Here is a 27,438-nt window from a genome sequence, read left to right as displayed (position 1 = left end):
ATCATAGTTATGATTAACAGTTGGGTTTATAGTTTATTCCAATCATTGACTCCATTAAGTCTATTAATTTATATATGTAGTCCATGACACGTCTGCGATATATTGACGTGCGTCTCGCTTCCTTCTGAGAAACATGTTTGTGCACGTGACGGCCATCTCTGTGTGAGATGTCTCTGCATAGGGTGGATAAAAGTTTTTTCGTGGGTGGGTCTTTAGGTAACGTGTAATATGTATTATGCGGGAGGAGGTTTACAGAAATTATGAGCTGATTAATGTGCGTATAAAAATTATGTACATAACCTAATTGTATAATGAACGTGGTAATTGTATGAGTGCAACACAGATTTCCTCATTATTATGAACTTGCAGACAAAGGCGTCATCACATCAGCATTGCTACTGTGATGCGCAGCATTGTTTTGACATGACACCCAAATGGTTGCTGATCATGAGTAACGAAGACCGAGTGTGAAGGAAGTGAAAATATCACAATGATCGACAAGTATGTGTTTATGTTATGTGTTTTTGTTGTATATGATGAAATTTGATTAATAATTAGCTTGCGTTGTGTAATGGGATTAACTATATGAAACTTGAAAACAACGACATAAGGAGTTGTTTCCTTTCTTGGATGTAAATGCTATTGTTACTTTCTTTCGCACCGAAAATTTAAACAAGATGGTCATCTCATATTTTCGGAAGTGACTTGCAGGAGTGGTGTCGTAGTATTTTGGTGCCGTAACCGTGGCTGTAACGTGACAAATATGCCTATCACGCATGATACAGTAGTTTGCGTTCTTGCTATAGTTTCTCGTTAACGTCGTACTCTATTCAGGATATTTTCGAGGAAATACCTTTTGTTTTGATTTTATTTTCCAAATATGGAATACACTTAATGGCCCGCATTACACAATACCTCTGTTATTTTGGAAATAACAGATGTGTGATTACCGAGTGAGCGTTGTAAGACTTGTAAATGTCCCTTGTGGATAGATTGCACACTGTAATTATATGTAGTCAATTAAATTAATATTTTGCTGAAAATGCTGTTAGCATTAAAACTTTTATTTCGTAGATTAATAACGAATGGATCAAATAATCATCAGTTGCAGTGTCATTTTTGCACTCCAGTACAGTAATTGTGCGTTTGATCAACGCAAAAACAAAATGATTGCATATAGTGTTGTTCGTGTGCCATTCAGATGGTTGACATGTCAGTGCAAGTTGTCCAGAACCGTTTTGTTGATTAGTGATCCTGAGATGCAAATTCTGGTCTAAGAATCGTATAAATAATCTGGAAAGTTGTGGCGATCATTGTTAACAGAACTCTTGTATAATAGAAATGCATGCATCATTGTAAAATAATATATGAATAGATTCGATTGGTGTGGCAAATTACTGGATTTTATTTATTGTACGGCATTTAAGTACATTGCAGTATTGGATCACATTATTCTAAATTACATTTCATTACAGATATTCACAGACAAACATCTAGTCCTCTCTGCATTCTTCTCTGATGTGTTGGAAGATTTTATGGATGAGGTTGTTTCTTGTTCTCATGTTGGAAGCTGTTTTTGTACGGTGAGATTTAAATGGCAAGGTTCTGTTTGACGTGACCTCTAGGTACCTTTGCTCCTTGTTGTGGATGAGGCGTGAGTCGTCAAAGTATACTTCCAGAACTCTGTTGGCTTCTCTGTTATTGAGATGGAAGCAAGTTACTTCTATCTTTGTGGCATTAGGCCTAAGCCTCCATTTACAGAACTATGCTGCCAGGGCGGACAGATCAGATGTCAGGGTTTCTTCCATTGTATCAAAATCGGTACGCATTGTTGCAATGGCCGAGTCATCAGCATACCCAATAGCTGTTTCTGGCATGTTAGCAATGTAGAGGATGAAACACAGTGGTGCTAATACTGAGCCTTGAGGTAAGCCATTTTGAAGGAATTTCTGGCTGCTGACTTTTTCCCACGACGACCTGGAATCCTCTGTTACCAATAAACTTTGTCACTTTTTGACAGGGAATTATTTTCATCAGTTTATAGAGCAGGCCTTGTCTCCAGACAGTATCATAGGCTCCTATCAAGTCAATGAAGGCCACAGATGTTTTTAGTTTCTTTTGGAATCCCACTTCAGTATGTGTTGTAAGGACCAGGACTTGGTCTGCCCACCTTCAGTTGGAACGAAAGCCGACTTATTCTACTGGGATGGCCATGAGTATTGTCTGACCAACCCTGCTAAGTAGTACTCGTTCCAGAAGTTTGTAAACCATGCTAAGCAGTGCTGTGGCTGGTAGTTTTGCAGATTTCCTGGTTTACCTGGCTTTAGGAGGGCAATTTTCTTGGCACGTTTAAGTATGTTTCCTGTCTGCAGTAGTGATATGAAGAACTTCGCTAACAATATTTTCATATGTTTGCCAGACGTTATAAGAAACTCTGGGAGATGTCATCTGAGCCAGAGCCTTTACCTGGTTTTGTGTCCTTTATTGCTGCCAAGATCTCTTCGGGGGGTGATGTCGCGTGAATATTTAGTATCAACACTGGCTGTTGCTTTTAGCTTTCTAAGTTCAAGTTTAATGCATATTGTTGTCTCTTGGTGGTTTACCCCTTTAAATGTTTTAACAATGTGCAAAGCAATTTTGTTAGGTGTTGTGGTGTTTTCTTCTCGAGCGATACATCTGGCTGCTCGTGGTTTGCAAAGCAGAGACCATGCTTTTCTGACAGATACTTTAAAAGTCCATAGCCTGAGTAGTTTCCATCCACATTTGTCGTTGTGCGGTATCAAGGCTTTCTATGAGTTCATTTGCTATTTCTCTGTTACCGCTGCTTTGGTAGTCATTATACAGCTCCTCACATTTCTCCTCCCAGCCTGGAATGTATTCTTTGTGTTGTCTCTAGGTATGTGTTTTTTTGCTGTACTGATGACTGCTCCCACAAATCTTTTGTAACTATCAGCAGATGGAAGGATCCATCCTAGGCATTTATCGAGGTCTTCAGGGTAAGCTTTCCAATTCGCTTTTTGTAGGCTCCATCTGGATCAAGGAGTTGAGGTTATCAGTGGAATACTTGTGACAATTTCTACTAGGACTAGACGGTGTTGACTTTGAGGGAAATCTGGCAAAACATTTCAGCTTGTGTTGACCAGCTGGTGATTTTCATCAGCTGTGACAAAGCATAGGTCTGGGTCATACTCTCGTTTCCGAGCTGCAGATCTGAAGGAACCGCGATCTTTAGCATCAAAAACGAAGTGGGTGTTGTTTTCTTCTGCCCCATTTGCTTAGGCTTCACCATTTGTATCAGTTGTTCTGTATCACCATTGCGTGTGGTAGCTGTTTAAAAGTCTCCTAAGAAGACAGCGGGATGGCAGTATGATTGAAGCACATCCACTGGCTATGCGGATCCTGGTGTTTTGTAAATGTTACTTGTGACCAATTCACTTAATTATCACGAGTGGATATTGTCATTTGTGAAAGGGGATATAAGCTGAGCGTTCTCAATTTTATTTTTGACATATGTGGCTACTCCATAGGCACGGTGGTATGTTGAGCCAATGATATCATATCCAGTTATTTTTCCTCTGGAGCGTAATCGATCTTCGTAATCTGTCTGGGTTTCCTGTAGGGAAACCATGTCAATGTTGTGCTTAGTCAGTAACTTTTGAAGAATTTGGCATTTGGTTTTACTAATGTCCTCAATATTCTGTTGGCATATTTTAATAATTGTTCCAAGTTCCATAGATGTTTGGCCCTGAGAAGTGCTTTTGATGTGAAGATGAGTCATTTCCTCTTGGTTATGTACTTCTCTAATAGCCAGGAGATCTAGAAAGATTGTCTGGCTGCCAGTTTTTTATTACACACTAACTATAGTAGGTTGCTAACACCACTGTTCGAAGATGGATTTTCTGGTTATAGCTTTCAGTTTATTTGGATGTCAATTTTCCGTTGTATCTAAAATACACCAATATGCTTAAATTGTTGTTCATACTGGATGTATTCGTATTACTATTGCAATTAATCTGAAGCAACCAGCTACATTTATGTGTAGCAATTTCTGGCTTCGTTTGTGGAGTTTGATTCTTTGCATACAAATTGGGAAGAAAATGAAGTACTCGCAGTATAGAACAGGGAACTATATACACTAGGATCAAGATAGACAGAAAATGTACGTGGAAGGTGTAGTTTGTGAAGTACCTTACATGCTATTTTGTCATAATCTTCCAATGATTATTTATTTATTCATCCAGGGATTAACTTCGGATTTGTCATCATAATGCCACATGAATAAACAGCTCAAAAATAGATGTACACAAACACAACAAATAAGATAACTGTTATTGAGGATAGTGCACTGGGTGGACTATGTCCTTCATGAAGAAACCATCATGACAGTTACCTGCAATGATTTAGGAAAATGTAAATCATATTGGGCAGACAGTGCTAGATTCCATCCTCTCGAATATGAGGACTTTGTCTTAACTGCACTGCCTCATTCAGAACAGTGTTCTTTAATATGCGCACAATTTACTCCAGATAACTTAGAACTTAAACATAGTTCTGACCTTCATCACTGCCTATGTTTGTTTGGTTTGACGCATACCATTTTTTTTGGTGATGCATTTGATACAATTTGTCATCTTTGAGCAGTGGTGCTAGCAACCAGTATAGTTAAGTGTGACATCATTCTGTCATTGTGTATTTTACCTGTTAATGTATTGAGTACCATGGTAATGGGTGACTGTATGGTTCAGGATGCAATTATTAATGTCTTCAAGCATATTAAAAACTTTAAACCATCAAGCCATTATGGAAAATTAGGGGGATTCATTGGGGAAATAAATGACTTTTGCCCATGCACAGCCAAACTTGTCAGTTTGAAGAGTGAAGTTTGTATATATTATGGAAGTGTAATACTATGAGTGACGTTGTTTTCGTATGGGAACTGTGTAATAGTACATTACATTTAATACACCCTTGTGTATGCATTACTGGGATGATGGGTCTTCTGTGGCATAGCAATTATGTTTTTTAAATTAAATGGTGCATGCTGTTTAAAGTTGTGAAAAGTTTTATGAGCTTTATTATTTGTGATGGGGAATTTTATCGTGGGTTCTGTAACTTATAGAGTATTAGTAAGTCATATCACATAAGTATAGTATAACAACCTTATACTACCATTAATTCAGGCAATACACAAGTATACAATCGAATTTAGGTGACAAATGGCTACAGTACATAATCAGGGAGTAAGTAGCTTGACTGCATCATAAGAATGGAATTTGTGATGTAGCTTAAGGTGATTCAGTTGCCAATAAGGAATAATTATTACAAACCATAAAAAAACAGGGAATGCATCATATCATCACTCAATATCAAGTGTAAGATGACGTTGCATGGAAAGCAGAGTGGTCAACATTCTACAAGATGTAACTTTCTGACACATAATGTATTAAAAATACGATGTTAATGCGGAACCACACTGTACTTTCATAGAAATTTCATAAGAACAACGGAATAGTCAATTAGAACCCATTTTCATTTCTACTCTCAGTTTTACAGTATAATATGGGCAGTTTATCGTGGCTGCTTGATCTGTGGTTGTTTGGGATACCCTGGAGGTTGGTCCCGAGCAACCGCATTTAAGACACTGCCAACCCCATAAAACAATTGCGCTGCAACCGTTAACAAATGCTTGGTACTCTTGCTTTGTGTTGTGCATGGCCCTTTTTTATGTTTTTTAAATCTCTTTTTCTTAAAAAAAGAGAAGAGACTAATACTAGTCCATGATGGGGGTTCGAGTACGGCCTTCACAACACCAGAAGGGATTAGTGATTCTTACGACCATTATGTCAGTTCTACTTTCTGGGGAGCGCTGGAGCCAGATATATGCTGCCAGCCCTGAGAGAGGAAAGTGGAGTTCGTTCATTCCCACCATTCCCTAAGGCAGTCAAAATTTTTGTTTGTGTGTGCTTGTGGGTCATTCCATGCCAAGTGGTCTAGAGGCTCCCACATGACCCTCATGGATTTTGATGATATTTTGTATGAACATTCACACATGTTCTCAGTGAACACTGGTAAAGCTTCAGTTTCAGAAATTCAATACTTGCTGATGTACAGTCACTTGTTTAAAACCATACCACAGCTTTCTACGGTGCGTCCTTGAATTTTCAGCAACTTTGAGATATCTCTAAGTATTTGCATGAAAGAAACAAAACTTGGCCATCTTATACAACTTTTAGAGCTCTTTAAAGTAAAATATTAAGAAAAGGATTTCTGAGCAATTTTCATATAGATAATTTGAAGCAAAGTTGGGCGAAAAAAATTAGCTGCTTAAAAAAAAATGCGAACTTTAGTTTTTATATCTCCAAAAGTAATTGTGGGATGTACATGAAACTTTGCACACCATAACTCACCAACACAAGGTCTTAGAATATAAAATTTCATTCTCTTATTGCTTTCCATTATTTCACAAATCTAGGGTGAAGTTGACGATTTTTCAAGAAGTGCTAAAAATGGGTATTTTTAGTCAAATTTTTCAATCTAGAAAAGTGGATTTGGTTTTGCAATGCAAGCATACAAGGCCCTAAAAAGTAGCATCATCAAAGAGGCGCACTGGAAGTTTGAACACTTTTTCTGGCACTCAAATTATACCTGAAATCTTTTATTTTGCCTTATACCTGTTTATTAATGTCTGGGATAAGTGAAATAAGAAGTCCTGATGAATAGGACCTAGCTTAAGTCCGAATAGCAAAAGAATAAAAACAGAAACAATGTTATTTCTTAATTGTCACCCCCCCCCCCTCCTCTCTCTCTCTCTCTCTCTCTCTCTCTCTCTCTCTCTCTCACACACACACACACACACACACACACACACACACACACACACACACAATTATTATTAAGAATCAATGTAAATCGTAAAATTTATTTGGGTAATTATCTAATTATTAGAGGCCTGTTTAATGAACAACACCAGCTTACTGATGGAAAAGAAGTGTATAAATGAGTTGCTATGGTCCATGGTGGCTTAACCCCTGCTAGTTTCATTTCACCTGAGAAAACCAGCATTCCGATTGCCATAGGGGCCACGCCCGATAGCTTAGCAACAACAGCCACGGGTGGGTTTCTTTACCACAGGATCCCAAGCCTGTTAAGGATTTCTTTACACAGGTTCCCAAGCCTGATAGTAAAATTAGAAGGCACTCTTGGGTTCCTTAGATTGTTTCCTCTAACCTATTTCAATTTTTGATATGCTACATTAATTTTCTGATGAATATCAAGAGGAATGGTGTGTTGCCGGCCAGACGAATTTACTGATGGAGCTGGAATAACTGCAATAATGTGGTGTTCCGGAACCCAGCTCTTGTCACTTCTTGGTGGCCAATAAAATGAATTTGATGGACCATGTGGGTGCATAAAGTTTATTATTGCGTCCCTTTGCTCTGTGGAGGTCTCACAGATATTCTCAATCCACCACAGATTTTCATAGATGCATGCAACATATTGTCCTGGTTGGAGAGCAGACATTAATATGCCTCCTTCATTACTGTGACCCATTTTAGATAGAAAACATGAACAGTCATTTGGAACTCTGCTGACCTGAATTGTTGTTTCATCAATAGGTAAAAAGTGATGATTTTCTCTAGTGCCTGCTACAATTTGTCCAAGTTTAAACCTCTCTTCTTGTGACACAATATTTTTTTCAATTTCATCTTTACTGACGAAAACAAATTTAATTCCATTAATGTTTTCAGAGCAGAAGTTAAACAGATCTAGGGGAGTAAGATATTGTCCATTAAGTGGCCATTGCAAGCTTGCTCTTGGTGCTAACTGTTTTGTTGTACCTCCAATCCCATCACAAGGTGATTTCCCGTGACTAGTAGCAAAAAAATTCCATTCGGCTCTCATTCCAAAATCACTCTTATGATAGTACAAATTTAGGAAATTCTTGAAATTTTTGTATTGAGCACTGGAGCCATCACTGAAATAATGAGTGTGGGATATCTGTGCAAACTGTGCTTTTATATATTTTATGAGCTCCTTGATAAAAACGTGAACTGTAATAGTGTCATGCCGCAAACAATCACTGATAATGCAAAAACTTAAAGATTCTACTTTCTCATTTTGACGAAAGTAGATAACAAATGGATGAATTGTTGCTTGACTATTGTCCTAGTGGAAGCCTTGCACAGCATCCTGAATGATAAAAGAATAATTTTCTGCAAAATCCATTAGGACAACAAGCTCTTCGTCTTTCAGATGACATTTAATGCCTTTAAGATGCAAGCTTTGATGCTTGACAATGTAATGATGGCATGACAGACTCCATATTTTATTTTTTACATCTTCACTAAATTCATCCACTACCATTTGCTTCGTGTCCAGTGTGGCCCGATTGGTATGTATCCATTGCTTAAACACAATAACTTCCTGTGGCTCATGATCTAGGAAATGGCTGGCAATTTCAGATGCTATAGCTTCAGACCCAGGACACCTTTCACAGCGATGTAGCATGCACTGTTTAGAGTTCAAACTGCCTTGCTGAGAATCTCCTTATAATTTTCACGTATACCAGCTCCGCTAAGCATAAGCTTAACATTTTGGTGAATTGCACAGACGGCAAACTGCATGCATTCCAGCTGATCCTACTGTTACACACCATTTGGGTCTAAGTTCACAAAACTTTGAGAACCCTATTTCTGGACCATTGATATTCTTATAGATAACATAGATTTCCCGTAAATTGCAAAGTAACAATCTTTTCTGCATGTATGTCTTTCTGTCTAAAAGTCTAACTGAAATACTATCTTTTTTTCCAGGGCACACCCTACTATACTCATCATCTTCAAAAAAAATTCACACTCTACTAGAAACTTCTGCTGGTAATTTCCTGCTTTGCCTATTTTCGGGACGTGCCAGAATGCCCTTCTCTGCCTTAAGCATCTGAGCATTCTTCACCATTCTTTCGGACACGCCGAACTGAGCTGCTGTTTGACTGTCTAACTTACAGGTGCCAAGGTTAAAATTTGCATCTGTTCTTTATGAATTGCATTCTGCATCTTGGCTTTCAGTTCAGTCAGCAAATGTGCATAGTTGGCACAGTTTCCTCATTCCTTAATTTCACTAGCATCTTCAATTTGTCGGTTTACTCCCATTGCATTTACAATTCTGTTTTTAATCACATTTTGAGCCTTTTGAATAACACAATACCAAGCATCAGAGTTCTGTGTTTTTATGAAGAATCAGAATGAGCCAAACACCAGTCTATTGATAAGTTCATTTTTGTGCCTGAAATTCAGAAGAAATTAATTGGAAATTGTTTGAGTTCTTGTCATTCTATGGATAATTTAATCATTGATGAACAGTTACTAGCAAGCAAAATAAGGTCTTGATTCACCCGATTCGAACCAGATAAACTAAACAAATAAGTCAACAAATTCTAGACTGATGATGAAGAGATGGAATATGCGTGCTACATTGGTAAAGAGAATGTTTGCTGTGAAACACCAGCTATTAGCTGTATTTGTGTGCTGCACCTCGTGCAGTCATTTCCAAACCAAGGAAGGATATGGTTACACAACTTTGCATTCCTTCATCTAGCTGAGAAGTTATTTATGAATAGTATTGCTATTTTTGAATTGCAAAACAGAGATACCAAACCCAAATCAGACAGAGTAAGTTATATCCTGGTTGCAGTGGCCAGAACCTTATCTGCTTGGAAGCCAACATGCAGATAATGAAAATAAGAAAAACAATGACCCAAGTTAAGTTTTGATGTGACAAAATTGAAGAACGAGAACTCTTTAAGATAATATTTCAAAATTATATGCAGTGAAGTTTGAATCAAGAGGCAGTTAGCTCAGTCAAAGAAAAGTGGAACAGCCTGAAAAACACAATTACACATACTAAAAATGAACAACTAATTCTCAGTACCACCACCACCAAGAAATAATGAATAGATAAATCAGTAATTGAGGTAATTAGGCAAAGAAGGAAGTACAAAAATTGTAAGAGTGAGGAAGATCTAACTATGACTCAGGTAATCGGAGAATCCAAGAGAGCTTGAACTGCCGGTGGGAGTGGCCAAGCGGTTCTAGGCGCTACAGTCTGGAACCACGCGACCACTACGGTCGCAGGTTCGAATGCTGCCTCGGGCATGGATGTGTGTGATGTCCTTAGGTTAGTTAGGTTTAAGTAGTTCTAAGTTCTAGGGGACTGATGACCTCAGATAGTGAGGGAAAAAGACTGTCTATGTTCCTATGTACGATGTCTATATTCCTATGTGGTGTTGTTGTTGTTGTTGTTGTTGTTGTTGTTGTGGTCTTCAGTCCTGAGACTGGTTTGATGCAGCTCTCCATGCTTTTCTATCCTGTGCAAGGTTCTTCATCTCCCAGTACCTACTGCGACCTACTTCCTTCTGAATCTGCTTAGTGTATTCATCTCTTGGCCTCCCTCTACGATTTTTACCCTCCACGCTGCCCTCCAATACTAAATTGGTGATCCCTTGATGCCTCAGAACATGTCCTACCAACCAATCCCTTCTTCTGGTCAAGTTGTGCCACAAACTTCTCTTCTCCCCAATCCTATTCAATACTTCCTCATTAGCTATGCGATCTACCCATCTAATCTTCAGCATTCTTCTGTAGCACCACATTTCGAAAGCTTCTATTCTCTTCTTGTCCAAACTATTTATCGTCCATGTTTCACTTCCATACATGGCTACACTCCATACAAATACTTTCAGAAAAGACTTCCTGACACTTAAATCAATACTCGATGTTAACAAATTTCGCTTCTTCAGAAACGCTTTCCTTGCCATTGCCAGTCTACATTTTATACCCTCTCTACTTCGACCATCATCAGTATTTTGCTCCCCAAATAGCAAAACTCCTTTACTACTTTAAGTATCTCATTTCCTAATCTAATTCCCTCAGCATCACCCGATTTAATTTGACTACATTCCATTATCCTTGTTTTGCTTTTGTTGATGTTCATCTTATATCCTCCTTTCAAGACACTGTCCATTCCGTTCAACTGCACTCCCAAGTCCTTTGCTGTCTCTGACAGAATTACAATGTCATCGGCGAACCTCAAAGTTTTTATTTCTTCTCCATGGATTTTAGTACCTACTCCGAATTTTTCTTTTGTTTCCTTTACTGCTTGCTCAATATACAGATTGAATAACATTGGGGAGAGGCTACAACTCTGTCTTACTCCCTTCCCAACCACTGCTTCCCTTTCATGTCCCTCGACTCTTATAACTGCTATCTGGTTTCTGTACAAATTGTAAATAGCCTTTCGCTCCCTGTATTTTACCCCTGCCACCTTTAGAATTTGAAAGAGAGTATGCCAGTCAACATTGTCAAAAGCTTTCTCTAAGTCAACAAATGCTAGAAACGTAGGTTTGCCTTTCCTTAATCTTTCTTCTAAAATAAGTCGTAAGATCAGTATTGCCTCACGTGTTCCAGTATTTCTACGAAATCCAAACTGATCTTCCCCGAGGTCGGCTTCTACTAGTTTTTCCATTCATCTGTAAAGAATTCGTGTTAGTATTTTGCAGCTGTGGCTTATTAAACTGATTGTTCGGTAATTGTCACGTCTGTCAACACCTGCTTTCTTTGGGATTGGAATTATTATATTCTTCTTGAAGTCTGAGGGTATTTCACGTGTTTCATACATCTTGCTCACCAGATGGTAGAGTTTTGTCAGGACTGGCTCTCCCAAGGCCGTCAGTAGTTCTAATGGAATGTTGTCTACTCCGGGGGCCTTGTTTCGACTCAGGTCTTTCAGTGCTCTGTCAAACTCTTCACGCAGTATCGTATCTCCCATTTCATCTACATCCTCTTCCATTTCCGTAGTATTGTCCTCAAGTACATCGCCCTTGTATAGATCCTCTATATACTCCTTCCACCTTTCTGCTTTCCCTTCTTTGCTTAGATCTGGGTTTCCGTCTGAGCTCTTGATGTTCATACAAGTGGTTCTCTTGTCTCCAAAGGTCTCTTTAATTTTCCTGTAGGCAGTATTTATCTTACCCCTAGTGAGATAAGCCTCTACATCCTTACATTTGTCCTATAGCCATCCCTGCTTAGCCATTTTGCACTTCCTGTCGATCTCATTTTTGAGACGTTTGTATTCCTTTTTGCCTGCTTCATTTATTGCATTTTTATATTTTCTCCTTTCATCAATTAAATTCAATATTTCTTGTGTTACCCAAGGATTTCTACTAGCCCTCGTCTTTTTACCTACTTGATCCTCTGCTGCCGTCACTACTTCATCCCTCAAAGCTACCCATTCTTCTTCTACTGTATTTCTTTCCCCCATTGCTGTCAATTGTTCCCTTATGCTCTCCCTGAAACTCTGTACAACCTCTGGTTCTTTCAGTTTATCCAGGTCCCATCTCCTTAAATTCCCACCTTTTTGCAGTTTCTTCAGTTTTAATCTACAGGTCATAACCAATAGATTGTGGTCAGAGTCCACATCTGCCCCTGGAAATGTCTTACAATTTAAAACCTGGTTCCTAAATCTCTGTGTTACCATTATATAATCTATCTGATACCTTTTAGTATCTCCAGGATTCTTCCATGTTTACAACCTTCTTTCATGATTCTTAAACCAAGTGTTAGCTATGATTAAGTTGTGCTCTGTGCAAAATTCTACCAGGCGGCTTCCTCTTTCATTTCTTAGCCCCAATCCATATTCACCTACTATGTTTCCTTCTCTTCCTTTTCCTACTCTCGAATTTCAGTCACCCATGACTATTAAATTTTCGTCTCCCTTCACTATCTGAATAATTTCTTTTATTTCATCATACATTTTTTTCAATTTCATCATCATCTGCAGAGCTAGTTGGCATATAAACTTGTACTACTGTAGTAGGTGTGGGCTTCGTGTCTATCTTGGCCACAATAATGCGTTCACTATGCTGTTTGTAGTAGCTTACCCGCATTCCTATTTCCCTATTCATTATTAAACCTACTCCTGCATTACCCCTATTTGATTTTGTGTTTATAACCCTGTAGGCACCTGACCAGAAGTCTTGTTCCTCCTGCCACTGAACTTCACTAATTCCCACTATATCTAACTTCAACCTACCCATTTCCCTTTTTAAATTTTCTAACCTACCTGCCCGATTAAGGGATCTGATATTCCATGCTCCGATCCGTAGAACGCCAGTTTTCTTTCTCCTGATAATGACATCCTCTTGAGTAGTCCCCGCCCGGAGATCCGAATGGGGGACTATTTTACCTCCGGAATATTTTACCCAAGAGGACGCCATCATCATTTAATCATACAGTAAAGCTGCATGCCCTCGGGAAAAATTACGGCCGTAGTTTCCCCTTGCTTTCAGCCGTTCGCAGTACCAGCACAGCAAGGCCGTTTTGGTTATTGTTACAAGGCCAGATCAGTCAATCATCCAGACTGTTGCCCTTGCAACTACTGAAAAGGCTGCTGCCCCTCTTCAGGAACCATACGTTTGTCTGGTCTCTCAATAGATACCCCTCCGTTGTGGTTGTACCTACGGTACGGCTATCTGTATCGCTGATGCACGCAAGCCTGCCCACCAATGGCAAGGTCCATGGTTCATGGGGGGATTCCTATGTACGAGCCCTAATTTCTCTTATCTTAGTGGCCCTTATGTGAAATTTACATTGGCAGCAGTAGAATCTTTCTGCAGTCCACTTCAAATGCTGGCACCCTAAATTTTCTCAGTAGTGTTCTTCGAAAACAACATTACCTTCCCTCAGGGTACTCAATTTGAGTTCCCAAAGCAAGCCTGTAATGCGTAATGCTCGAACCTACCAGTAACAAATCTAGCAGCCCACCTCTGAAATGCTTCAGTGTCTTCCTTTAATCTGACCTGTTGGGGATTCCAAACAATCAAGCAGTACCCATGAATAAGTCATACTAATGTTCTGTATGCAGTCTCGTTCAAGGGTGTTGACCATTTGTCTTTCCCACTACACTTCTTACATGCTTATTCCATTTCATACCAGTGTGTAATGTTTAGCCCAGGTATTTAAACGACGTGACTATGTCAAGCAGTACACCACTAAGGCTCTAGTCAAACATTATGGGTTTGTTTTTTTCCTGCTCATCTGCATTAACTTGCATTTTTCTATAGTTAGAGTTAGCTGCCATTCATCACAACAAGTAGAAATTTTGTCTAAGTAATCTGTTATCTGCCTACAGTCACTCAACTTCAACACCTTCCTGTGCACAACAGCATCAGCAGCAAACAGACGGTGATTGTTGCTCACCCTTTCTATCAGATCACTAATGTGTGTAGAGAACAAGAGCGGTCCTGTAACATTTTCCTGGGGCACTCCTGGAACTCTTCAGTCACAAGGAAATTTATTATATTCAAAATGAGAATATGTTCAAGAATTATGCAGCAAACCAATAGTAAGGATATTACTCTGTAATTTCGCGAGGCCCTTTTTTTCCTTTGTTACATATAGGAATGACCTGCACTTTTTTCCAGTCTCTTGGGACTTTGTGCTGGGCGAGAGATTCACAATAAATGCAAGCTAATAAGGGATCAGTACAATAGAGTTCTCTTTGTAAAACGAAACTGGGATTCCATGCAGACCAGACAAGTTATTTGTTTTCAACTCTTTCAGTTGCTTCTCTACACCAGGCGTGCCTCTGTGCAGTGGTCAAACGACAACATGTTTGTAAGATCCTGCGGAAACGATTTCTTAAATGCGAAATTTAGAATGTCATCTTTAGTCACCACACCAGAATGGTGAACAAGTAATTGGCTAGAAGCCTTTGACCTGCGTAGGGATTTTACATAGGGCCAGAAATTTTTTGGATCCTTGGTGAGATCATTTGCTAAGGTATGCCCACATTGCACAATTCACACTAGGTTCTTGTTTTTTTTTTCTATCCTCTCCCTCCCTCCCAGTCAGCATTTATTCTTGAACAGAATATAGCATGTCTTGTATGTGTTGAGATGTCGAAATAATTCCTCATAATTATTCTATTATTTCTCAAAAATTGCTTAAATTACTTCCATTCTAAATTCCAGAATTTTGGAATGTAATAAGTGAAAAGGATACTTGCTACTCACCATATAGTGGAGATGCTAAGTCGCAGGTAGGCACAACAAAAAGACTATTGGGAAGTGAGCAGTTGGCTAACAAGGCCTTTGGGGGGGGGACACGCACGCGAGCATCTGACACACATGTGACTACAGTCTCTGGCAGCTGTAGCCAGACTGCGAGCAGCAGCACATGATGGGAGAGGCAACTGCTAGGTGGAGGTAAGGGGGAGGCTGTGGCAGGGAAGGGAACAGATAGCAGGGTAGGGATAGGTGATGGTAAAGTGCTGCTTGAGGGTGTGAGCAGGGATGAGGTGGAGAGAGGCTAAGGCTACTAGTGCAGTCAGGACGTTAGATGGAGAATGGGCGAGAGAGGGTAGTGAACGAGGAAAGAAATAAAAAGACTGGGTTCATTGATGGAATAGAGGTCTTTGTGGTGGTGGAATGGGATCATATTATTACTATATGTCGTTAGCAACAGTTTGTTGCTTACAACAGTGTGGCACCTGATGTATTTTCTATAAATTGATCAAACAGGTCATAAATTGTCCATTTCCATGAGCCATGAGACTTGAGAATGTGAAAAGTGCAACTGTTGATGTTCCAGAGTAATAGAAAAAGGTGTGACTTGAAAATAGTGACTTCTGACACACAAATAGCTCAGAAATTATATCTGACACAATAATAGTGTTGTATGTGGCAGGAAGATTAACCCATTGGGTGCTTCATGACTACCCAGTTCAAAATCTGTTTAAGGACGAGAAGTCAGTGACAGAGTTGGTCACACTTTAGCGTACACAAGGGGGCTTAAAAAGCATTTTCTGCTGAATGCCTGTTTTGTGTACACTGCAGAGCAGGTACCCATACCTCATGCTTACCAACACATCAAACCCTCCCAAGAAAGAACTTAATAGTTTGTAATGACTCCATAGACTGCTTACAAGGAACATATCAGTGCTACCAAAGAATCTTTCTTATCACTAATATCTAAGACCTCCACAGCTTTGGAACCACAATAACATTCATCTGGACAATTAGCCACATGGATGTACTGGGAGATCAATTCGCTGACAAATTTAGCTTAAGAAGCAACCACAGGAGATAAACTTGAATTTGATGTACCATGTGTATACCTGCAATTGCAACTGAGACATAAGACTTTGAAAACCTGGGTTAGGGAATGACAAGTTACCATAACCGTTGACATTCTGAGGGCAATTAAGGGGACCACAACGGCATGGTATGTTTCTCTCCAAGCCTCCCAGAAAGATGCAATTGTACCATGCCTCCTACATATCAGCCACAGCAGACTTACAAGAGTTCCTTTTACATCGATAGAAGTTTCCCCATTACAGCTGTAGTCCTGACATGATAGCCCATATTCTCACAGTGTGTACCCTACTGAGTTACACGAGACGAGCCATAACCTGTCTATCTTTGTAGAAAAGTACTTGCAGTCAATGGGACAGCAGCAAAAAAAGTCAAGTGTTTCCTTTCCTGAGGGAAAGTAGATACAACAAAATTTAAGACACCTCAATGTTTGGTGGCACAGGTGGATATGGAGAGAGTGCATCTTGGTGATGTGCGCTAAGTGAGCTCCAACTGCTTTATTCCCCTGCGCTGTCAGGTATTTTTAAGTTGATACGTACATATTTTATTTATTTAGCTGTTTAAGCTAGTGTCCATACATGTCTTCATTTATCCGTCCCATCTCTCTTGCTGAATCTGATGAAACTTCATGGTGTATCCTTCATTGATATTGGTATGGGGCAAGTGCAGTGTGTGTGATTCTTACTACAGATATCTTGTCCTCAGTAGCCCTCCAACTGCTGCTACTTTCACACTGTGATCTGTTCACTGTGACCAGTTACAGTTTTTAGCTGCCTGGATTTTATCTCACTTTCAACCGTTTGTCATATGTTACTATCATGCAAATTTTCAGCTACAACAACAAGGTCTAAGACTTGGGGGCTGATCATTCTCCTTTTCTTGTTTCACATAATTTTGTGTGAATTTCCAATGAACAAGGGACTGATTATGGAAATGGGAGTGGATGTAGATAAAGATGAAATGGGAGATACGATACTGCGTGAAGAGTTTGACAGAGCACTGAAAGACCAGAGTCGGAACAAGGCCCCCGGAGTAGACAACATTCCATTGGAACTACTGATGGCCTTGGGAGAGCCGGTCCTGTCAAAACTCTACCATCTGGTGAGCAAGATGTATGAAACAGGTGAAATACCCTCAGACTTCAAGAAGAATATAATAATTCCAATCGCAAAGAAAGCAGGTGTTGACAGATGTGACAATTACCGAACAATCAGTTTAATAAGCCACAGCTGCAAAATACTAACATGAATTCTGTACAGACGAATGGAAAAACTAGTAGAAGCCGACCTCGGGGAAGATCAGTTTGGATTCCGTAGAAACACTGTAACACGTGAGGCAGTACTGACCTTACGACTTATCTTAGAAGAAAGATTAAGGAAAGGCGCAAACCTACGTTTCTAGCATTTGTAGACTTAGAGAAAGCTTTTGAGAATGTTGACTGGAATACTATCTTTCAAATTCTAAAGGTGGCAGGGGTAAAATACAGGGAGCGAAAGGCTATTTACAATTTGTACAGAAACTAGATGGCAGTTATAGAGTCGAGGGGCAGGAAAGGGAAGTAGTGGTTGGGAAGGGAGTAAGACAGGGTTGTAGCCTCTCCCCAATGTTATTCAATCTGTATATTGAGCAAGCAGTAAAGGAAACAAAAGAAAAATTCGGAGTAGGTATTAAAATCCATGGAGAAGAAATAAAAACTTTGAGGTTCGCCGATGACATTGTAATTCTGTCAGAGACAGCAAAGAACTTGGAAGGGCAGTTGAATGGAATGGACAGTGTCTTGAAAGGAGGATATAAGATGAACATCAACAAAAGCAAAACGAGGATAATGGAATGTAGTCGAACTAAGTCGGGTGATGTTGAGGGTATTAGATTAGGAAATGAGACACTTAAAGTGGTAAAGGAGTTTTGCTATTTGGGGAGCAAAATACTGATGATGGTCGAAGTAGAGAGGATATAAAATGTAGACTGGCAATGGCAAGGAAAGCGTTTCTGAAGAAGAGAAATTTGTTAACATCGAGTATAGATTTAAGTGTCAGGAAGTTATTTCTGAAAGTATTTGTACAGAGTGTAGCCATGTATGGAAGTGAAACATGGACGATAAATAGTTCGGACAAGAAGAGAATAGAAGCTTTCGAAATGTGGTGCTACAGAAGAATGCTGAAGATTAGATGGGTAGATCGCATAACTAATGAGGAAGTGTTGAATAGGATTGGGGAGAAGAGGTGTTTGTGGCACAACTTGACCAGAAGAAGGGATCGGTTGGTAGGACATGTTCTGAGGCATCAAGGGATCACCAATTTAGTATTGGAGGGCAGCGTGGAGGGTAAAAATCATAGAGGGAGACCAAGAGATGAATACACTAAGCAGATTCAGAAGGATGTAGGTTGCAGTAGGTACTGCGAGATGATACATCTTAGTTAGCTGATTTGAACAATTTCTTCAGTGTGTGTGATAGTGCATCTATTTTCACCTTTGTGACACCTATTACTGTTAAGGTATGTGCCACATTAGTTGTATCCCCAACTTCCAGTATCAGCAAATGACATAACAGTGAGCGACTCCCAATCTTCCCCCTAACATGTTTGCTATGTAGCAGCAAGACCTTCACTTTTTTACTTAACTCAAGTGTCTTAAATTCTTATTGTCTGCTGCTCCATACTTTATCTACAACTGAATTAGCTTCCTTCCTTCTACAGGTAACAGGCTTTATCTGTAATCAAGATCAATGCTATAAATTATCAAATTATTGAAAGTACTCCATTTTGGGCCTCCCTCTCCCCTCAGCTGCTTCCTTTTATGCAAACTCTGCATGTCCGTGGGAATATCTCCTTTTCTTTGTCATCCACATGTGCTGTAGTGAAATTGTGATTTACAATCTCCACACAACAGTCTCACACTACTAACAAATGTGGAGCAATATGTATATTGATTGTACATGCATATACCATAGAAAATAATTACACAGATGTGTGTGATTATAGATATTTGTTGTAGAATATAATCAGATATGTCTCACTGGTCAGCGTTTAGCTATCTGTACTTGTATTAAGCCACAAAGCAAATGACACATATTGCTTACCATGAATGTAATCTGTTGAACACGTAACTAACGAAAGAATAGAAATTTATTTGCTTAACACTTAAGGGATCATGCAACTACTTCAGTGTCAGCTACCTAAAACATTTTTGTAAAGTTACTTTTAATTGTCTATAGCATTATTTATGCATCAGTAGCAACTCCAATAGTATCCATGTCCAATGCCCAAGATGACGAAGACATAATTCCTATAGTCTAATGAAAATCATTTGTCGGTTGACTTCTGTCACCTCTACAGTGTCGCCTTAGTAAATGCTCATTCAAAGAATCAGTAAATCTTGTGGAAAAACGTGGATTTAATAGCTATGGTTAGTGGCATTAAAACAGGCTGCAGGTAGTGCCAGGATTCAGTTTGTCAAATATCACTTAGGCAGAGAGTGCAGTTTGAGCACTAGAAGTTAACTGATTTATTGTATCAAGTTGACAACACCACACAGTCTGTGCATTATGTCTTGAGCTCTGATTGAAGGAACTCATTTCCCTGGTGTGTAGTGTCAGCTTTAATTTAATTTTAATCAGTATAAGCAAATTGATCTTTTTCAGCAGTGGGGACTGCCAATGCACCTGATATTGAAATTATTAGAGCTCTTTATTGTGATGGTGCCAAAATGTCACATTACCATAGGTAGAATGAAAATATATTTATAATTAAATAAATACTCGGGGGAAGGATATCTTCATTTTTAATAACATTGTTATATAGTTGTGAACAAAAATGTAGAGGCCAGCTGGTTAAAATATAGAGCATTGAATTAACATTGAAAATAACACCCTGTGGTTGGACTGCAATAAAATAACATGAGAGAGATTTCAAATTTTGATTTACTTATCATAAAAGAACATAAATCAAGAAAAGATTTTTATTTTGTCAGCTTCAACTTCAGTTGACAGACTGGAAGCTAGGCCACATCATTTCAAACAATAGAAATAACTTGGGTTAACTCCCTCATTCCTGAGCTTAGATTTAATGATATAATTATGTAGGTCTTCACTGCCTGATCGACCATGACTACCAGTCAAACCACACGCTGAAAGATGTAATAGACAACAGTAGATGCCCACTCCCTCCACCACAGGAAACCCATTACAATAAAGTTTCCCAGTAGGTGACCAATATCATCATTACAGCAGAGCAGTCATGACAAAATATAAGTGACCCTGGACGTCAAAAATACACCAGTAGGCGCTATAGAAGGTCACTGATTTACGATGTGACATAGCACCATACCCAGAACGCATTCGTATGAGATTTCATGGCAGAAAAGTTCTTATTTGTATTCAGAGACCATGTAAGACTAAAATACTGAATTTAAAAACTTGATGTTACTTACGAAAAGTAGCACACATGTCAGGACATGGTTTTTTATCCTAATAATGAAATACTTGCAATGTTTGCTTTGGTGGATTTTGTTTACAGTCAGATAGCTGAAATATGCAAGTACATTTGTGTAAGTACCACAGAATATTACATGTCAGGACATGTTTTTTATCCTAATAATGAAATACTTGCAATGTTTGCTTTGGTGGATTTTGTTTACAGTCAGATAGCTGAAATATGTAAGTACATTTGTGTAAGTACCACAAAATATTACTTTTGTTTAATGTGGAAGTACAACCTGAAAACTTTTCATAATTCTGCTAATTTTTTTTCAATTCTACAAAAAATATTTTTTTCTGCAAAACAAATTAATTTTACTCTTAGTGCAATGTGTTTACATGTAATGCTTACACCCTGGTATCTTACATCTGGAGTGATGTTTCTGGGTTTCATTCATTACGTCAGGTAGATGTTTGGCATAGAATACCCTTGCTGTAGGTGGTGACAGCATTGTTGCTCTGCGATGCCTCCTCACCGGGACTGCTTCATGTATGTCATATTCCTCCTCCATTTCAAAACTCTCTTCTTCTTCTTTTTCTTTTTGCATTCTCTTGATCAAAATGTGTTAAATTCTCATCTAGGGTACTTATGTTTCCATGAATTGATACAAGTGCTAACAGAATAATTATCGGATTCTGAACTGTCATCTGCTGCTGGAACATCTTGCTTGACTGTTAGGTCACAGGCCCAGTCCTTCCTCCCAGTCTTCAAGATCAGACAGATCCGAGTCAATGGTACTGAGAGGTTTCATGATTACTGCATCATTCAATACTAAAGAATGTACATGAAAATATGCTTTTAATCTTTCTTCCATCTTCATCTAATATGAATGAGACTCATTGTAATTAAAATATTGTTCAAAGAGAATACTATTTATGTTATAAAATAACTGAAGTGTGCCTCCTTGAGAAAAATCTGTAACAAACACTAAAAAACTTTGATAATGATCCCTCAGTAATGTTGAGAGTATAGGACATTGTCAAGTGTTGACTCAGTGCTACTTAAAAAATAATGTATCACTGCATTGGGATTAAGTAAACGATGTGGTATTCAATTGTGTAAGATGTATTAAGATATTCTAAATACATATAGTTCAAAATTACTGAAGACAAACATAAAATAACTTAATTTCCCAAACCTATGCTGACTCTACAAACAGTGTTCTTCAAGCAGATACTTCCAGCTTCTGGGAACATTCAGAAACAGAAAGAAGTGTTCTACTAAAAGTACATGAAGTAAAATATACTATCAGGCACAGTGACTTTAGTTTGTTCCCTCAGCTGGGAGGGGGGGGGGGGGGAGTTGCATGTAGCTGTTGGATGCTACATAAGGACCGAGAAGGTTAAATAATTTCTCTCTCTCTCTCTCTCTCTCTCTCTCTCTCTCTCTCTCTCTCTCTCTCTCTGTGTGTGTGTGTGTGTGTGTGTGTGTGTGTGTGTGTGTGTGTGTGTGTGTGTGTAAAAGTGATGTGGTAGAACGTGTGATGGGTGTGCAGGAATGGTAACTGAATCTTTTAGTACACCTTAGCAATTACTGTATCGCAGCTGTTGTAACATGGGGAGAAATATTGAAATTTGCTGTAGGTATTCGTTTTTGTATTGTGTAATGCCAAAGATAAAAATCAGTTTTAAATTTAATCTTTTGTTCCAGGTGTTTGGAGTTGTAATTGTTGGCTATTGAATGGGCACTGAATAATACTGCAACAACCTGTTCACATTTGGATTCCAATAAACAACTTGGTGGAAAAATAGAAAATTTGATTGTATCATTCAGTGAGCGAAAACAATGTCATCAGAATTTTTAATTGCTGTTCCACATGAACTGCCTAAACAGGATAGCTTAGTAAACAGCAGCAGAGAAGGAAAGATGCTTGATGAAGATTACACGAATAATCATTTGGAACAAAAGCTTTCACACGGAGTACCTCAGTTTTCATGCATTAGAAATTTTCCATTCAATAACAGTATGAAATTTTGTGACATGAGAGTGCCTGACCACACTGCAACCAAAAGGCACACATTAGATGATGAATTGGATACAAGGCTTCCAAAACTAATAAAACTACAGTCTAAATTTACTAATTATCGTTCAGAGGCAGCTGTTGACATGGTAGATGCAGTTGCAATTAGGTCTCAGTTCATTAAAAATGATGTTAACTTAGGTGAGGTTGTAGAAAATCCATCTATTGATAAAAGTGAAAGAACAGATGTTTTAGTAGAAGAAACATCACTTCAGCAACTTGCAAATGAAACATTGGAAGCATGTAACTCTGATCATATCTCGGTGGAAGCCATTGGTGGTCACAGCTGTGCTGCAATAGAAAATGGCTCTTGCACAAACAGAAAATCCTCAGATCAGGAACAAGATTTTTTGCAAATGGAAACAGAGAATGCTGTATTGAAATTTCAAAACAGAAATGACAGTTCTGCTTCGCTTGTAGCGGGTCAAGACTGTGTTACAGAAACTGAAAATTCATTGCTAAACACTGAGCAACGTGTGTTTTTTGCCCATGAATTTGTGGGTGCAGAGACAGAGGCAGATGAATATCACAATGTTCATGAGTCACTTTCTCTTTCAGAATTTTTGATATGCCCTACTAGTTTTGAACAGAAAGAAAGTTGTGATTCGTTGTTGCATTCTGTTCAGGAGGAGGAAACAGATGACAGTAGTGTTACTGCTGCTATTGATGTCTCTCCTGGCATGGAAGGAATGGATGCACACGTCTTGTTTCACAATGAAAGTGAAATATCGGGACATGCAAGCACTAGTTTTGATATGGACAATAAGTCAATTGGTAAAGCTGTATGTGACAATACAGGTAACCCTTTGTGCAAAACTCGGAATTTGACACACAGTGCAGAAGTAGAAACCAGTTTAAATTTATTGCATAACAAAATTCCAGGCAGTGATGTGGCAATAACAAGGCAAGCAGTGGTTAAGGAAGAGTTCCCCATAAAAGAGGAAGCAGAAGAGGACGCCAGTCTGCGTAACCGTGAACTTGATCTTGATGATGATAGTGTACTTCAGAATTTGTTCATGTCACTTGAGAACCACGAGATAGTGACAGAAAGTGTTTCTACTTCTACATATGGTCATCATGAGTCATCAGATACAGGGCCTAATCAAGATTTGTACAACAGAACTGCATACAAAGAAAATTTAGCTGCAGCCCTAGCAAAATCAGCTGCTGCTAAGGAGTATTCTGTGAAGCCACATACTGAGAATGGAAAGGAAATAACAGACAGAGACTTGTCAATACCTGACTTGATTAGTGAGTCAGGGTGTTTCCAGGTTGCAGGGCACTATGCTAGCAGAGCACAGAGCTGCAATGAAGAAAACAACACTCAAAGTCTCCATCAAACTTTGTTTACTGTTGTAGCTGACACAACCCCAACCCAGAAAACAACCTTAACACAGAAAACAGATGCATCATTTGAAAAAGTGAAGAAAACACGTGAAGAACGGCTGCTCACCAGTTTACCAAGATGTTTTGTTGCTAAGATTCCGGCCACTATTGTACAGTCCTCAGAAAACAGATCTGATTTTGTAGCTACTTCAGGATCTGAAGCTGAGAATAGTATTAAACCAGACACAGATGTTATTCATAAGCATCACAAAAAGGAATTAATAAAGAAATTCTCATCAGGACTTTTAAAAGATGGAGAATGTGACATGAGTAGTTCAAGAGACAACAGAATACACACTGAAACTGCATTGAAAGATTCTGCTCTTCCATCAACATCTACTGCAACCACAAATGAAGATAAATGTATTAAGGACACTATTGTGATATCCGATTCGGATGATGATAGCATCATTGAATTTGATGTAGTGAAAACATGTAGCAAGAAACGCAACACAAAATCTTCGCATAGTGGCTCATTGGATAAAAACACTCAGTCCAGCAGTCGCAAAGGTACATCAAGTACCAGGAGTTCAACAAATGAGGAATCATTAGGTCATCAAGCAAGAAATTCCGTAGCTAAAGGGAGCGATATTCTGGAGTGCATTGTTGTGTCAGACTCTGACGACGAGTCTTCAAATGCAGTACTGTCATCAAGAAACAGAGCATCAAATCATTCAGATGAAGGTGTAAATGTATCGGATGCTGAGTCACGTGTTTCTGTCAGTGACATGAACCGTAGAAACAGAACTGAAAGTCATGGTGTAATTGATTTATCAGGAGGCAGAAGCCCACCTGCCATGCCTAAAAGTAATAGTGTTGTACCTTCAGCAGGTGACAGTGGTGTTGGTGTGCTTGCCACTGCATTTGCTGCTGGTGATTCTCAATGTAGTCTGGCAGACAGGTTGGGAGTGCGTAACAGTGGACTGGATACTAACAACAGTGACACTTTCACACACATTGTTGCTGCTACCATAACCTATACTCCTGGCCAAAGCAATTTAGGAAGAGATGGTGATGTGATTGATCTGTCTAGGAGAAACTTAAGTCCGTTGATAACTACTTGGCAAAATAAGACTAATAGTGCACTGGATGTTCTGGACTTATCAGGTAGTGATAAGAAACAACAGGAAAGACATAGTGTTATAAAATCTGTGGGAACTGCTACAGATAATAAATCAGCAACAAAGGATATTGCAGAAGACAAAGACAGTTCGCCTGCATGGAGCTGCCCTATCTGCTTTGAAAGTCTTTTATCTGGTCGACAGTCTGTGTCCTCTACTCCATGCGGTCATGTATTTTGTACAAAATGCATTGAAGAAGCTGTTAATCAGTTCAAGAAATGTCCTACTTGTTGCAGGAAAGTTGCTCTCAAACGCGTCCACAAAATATTTCTTTAATTTGATTTATGTTGCAAGAGAAAATAACAGGAAAAGTTATTGTTGTGCTGACAGACAAGATAAAGAAGAAGTGTTAATTTTAGTGAGAAAATTAAAGTCAACAAGATACACAAATATATTGAACAACACTAAATTTAGGAATGTGTGTTATCTGCCTTCATTTTCCAAGTAATTATGTATTACTGTTGGAAGTTCCTAGACTGCCAAGCACAGCGTTTGTGTTTTGAGAAGCTCTGTGCTATATGTGATGTTGCTATAATGAGGCGTACATCACTGGCCAAAGTATATGTTTCTCTACTTTGCTGTGAGCACAAGAAATATGAATCATGATATTGGTTTGTAATCAAGGAGATGTGAAAAATGTGAATGAGACTGTTCATGTGTAGTGTATGTTGTTAAATCTTTGTATTACTTATTTATACCTGTATTTTATTGTTTCTGCATTACTTAATTTTTTATTAAATACAGACAAAAAGGTAGATTACTGTTTGCATATTTTAATACAATAGGGATATATACAATTTTATCAATAATGGTAGTTTGTATATTTGATGCTTTATATATATATATATATTATTAGACATTGTGTAAAAGAATGCTCATCAGTATTTATCATCTCAGTCCTAATGACTGATTTGCTTTATTAAGCTTGCATACAAAGTATCAGTGTGCAAACAGAAGAAATGCCATGGTAATTTATGTGCAGTATCGTAAGAATTCGTCATAAATCGATAAGTCACCCTTTTGCCTCAAATCATTTTATGTACAAAAAAAATAAAAATATAGTTTGCTGAAAATATTTTATAACGGGTGGAGCTGATGACTTTAATGGGACAGGAGGAACTAACAGTCACTTGTGCAAAGCAGTTTGATGAAATCGACTCCAAAGAGAGAATAATCTCATGAAAATTTCTTTATGCACTTTGTGTTTCAGTAATGAATTTGTATGATAGTCAGTTATGTATTTCAAATATATTTAATAAGGCACTTAACTACAACTTGATGAAATCTGAGAAGTGCTGTCATTGTTGCCAAGGAAATCACTGCACACAGTTTGCAGAATTTAATTAATTATCATAATTAAATGTCTATGGATCTTTCCTTTTCCATGGTACATAGGGTGTAAGTATAAGCTAAACAGTATGTGTCCCATTTGCAAACAAACATAAACAGAATTACAATATTCAGTCATTCTGAAATTTGACAGTGTGAACAGTAAAGAACTTCCTTTCGCTACATTCTCAAGACAAAGTACTTGAGAATCCCATAAGTTCAAGAGAGATATTTCCACTGCGCTCCTGTGACTGTTGATACAAATTACAATGTACTATTTGTGTTAAAACAGTATGATTTCATTTATACCCACTGTGATATTTGTTGCATATCTGTTTTGACTGTGAATTTGCTTGTTTAGAGGGGGGGAAATCCCAGAAACAAATGCAATGTATTGTTTTCCCTTGAATAAAGTGGTGTACTGAATTAGTGTAATAACCTTGTCCACTCTATGAAGTAAGCTACAAAATTGAAGTTTATTTTTGGAGACACACATGAAATATTACTAGATCTATAATTTCTTATTGGTATCCATCAGTATTATTTCCTATTGTAACCATCAATATACACAAAAAGTATTCAATAAAAGTAAATGTTGTGTGGCTTTACTCATGTGGAGGCATTTCAGTTTGTCAGTTGGTGTGACAGTTCTGCTGTTTTATGTTCATAGTGTGCATTTGGTTTGACAAGGCTTGTTAATCACCATTCAAGATTTTCTCCAGAACAGAAAAAATTTGACACGGCCATTGGTAATTCATCTGGGGACTATTAGCTTATAGATGTGATAGTGCTTACTACAGATCTGTTTGTTCACTTCAAGCAAATGAAGGCTCAAATTAAAAATTAAGTGACTGATTTTTTTATTATTTTTTTAAAAGTGCAAACCTACAAGCTGGCACATATACACTTCTTTGCAAATGGAAGGAGTAGGTTTAGTTCACCACTGGTTAGTTCACCATT

At 38.4% G+C, this 27,438-nt stretch overlaps 1 protein-coding gene across 1 annotated transcript; it reads left to right on the top strand.

Annotated features, from left to right (window-relative positions):
- Window positions 1–134: 134 nt before the first annotated feature.
- LOC126418981 (uncharacterized) lies at window positions 135–27,086 on the top strand. The gene is made up of 3 exons (XM_050086029.1): window positions 135–274; window positions 370–501; window positions 22,273–27,086. Exon 3 carries the CDS (start codon window positions 22,408–22,410, stop codon window positions 25,423–25,425), a length of 3,018 nt encoding a protein of 1,005 aa, XP_049941986.1. The 5' UTR covers window positions 135–274; window positions 370–501; window positions 22,273–22,407; the 3' UTR covers window positions 25,426–27,086.
- Window positions 27,087–27,438: the final 352 nt, after the last annotated feature.

Source organism: Schistocerca serialis, chromosome 9, assembly GCF_023864345.2.
Source record: "Schistocerca serialis cubense isolate TAMUIC-IGC-003099 chromosome 9, iqSchSeri2.2, whole genome shotgun sequence".
Classification (NCBI taxonomy): domain Eukaryota; kingdom Metazoa; phylum Arthropoda; class Insecta; order Orthoptera; family Acrididae; genus Schistocerca; species Schistocerca serialis.
The sequence above is the reverse complement of the archived record's forward strand: the minus strand, read 5'-3'. Positions and strand labels throughout refer to the sequence as shown.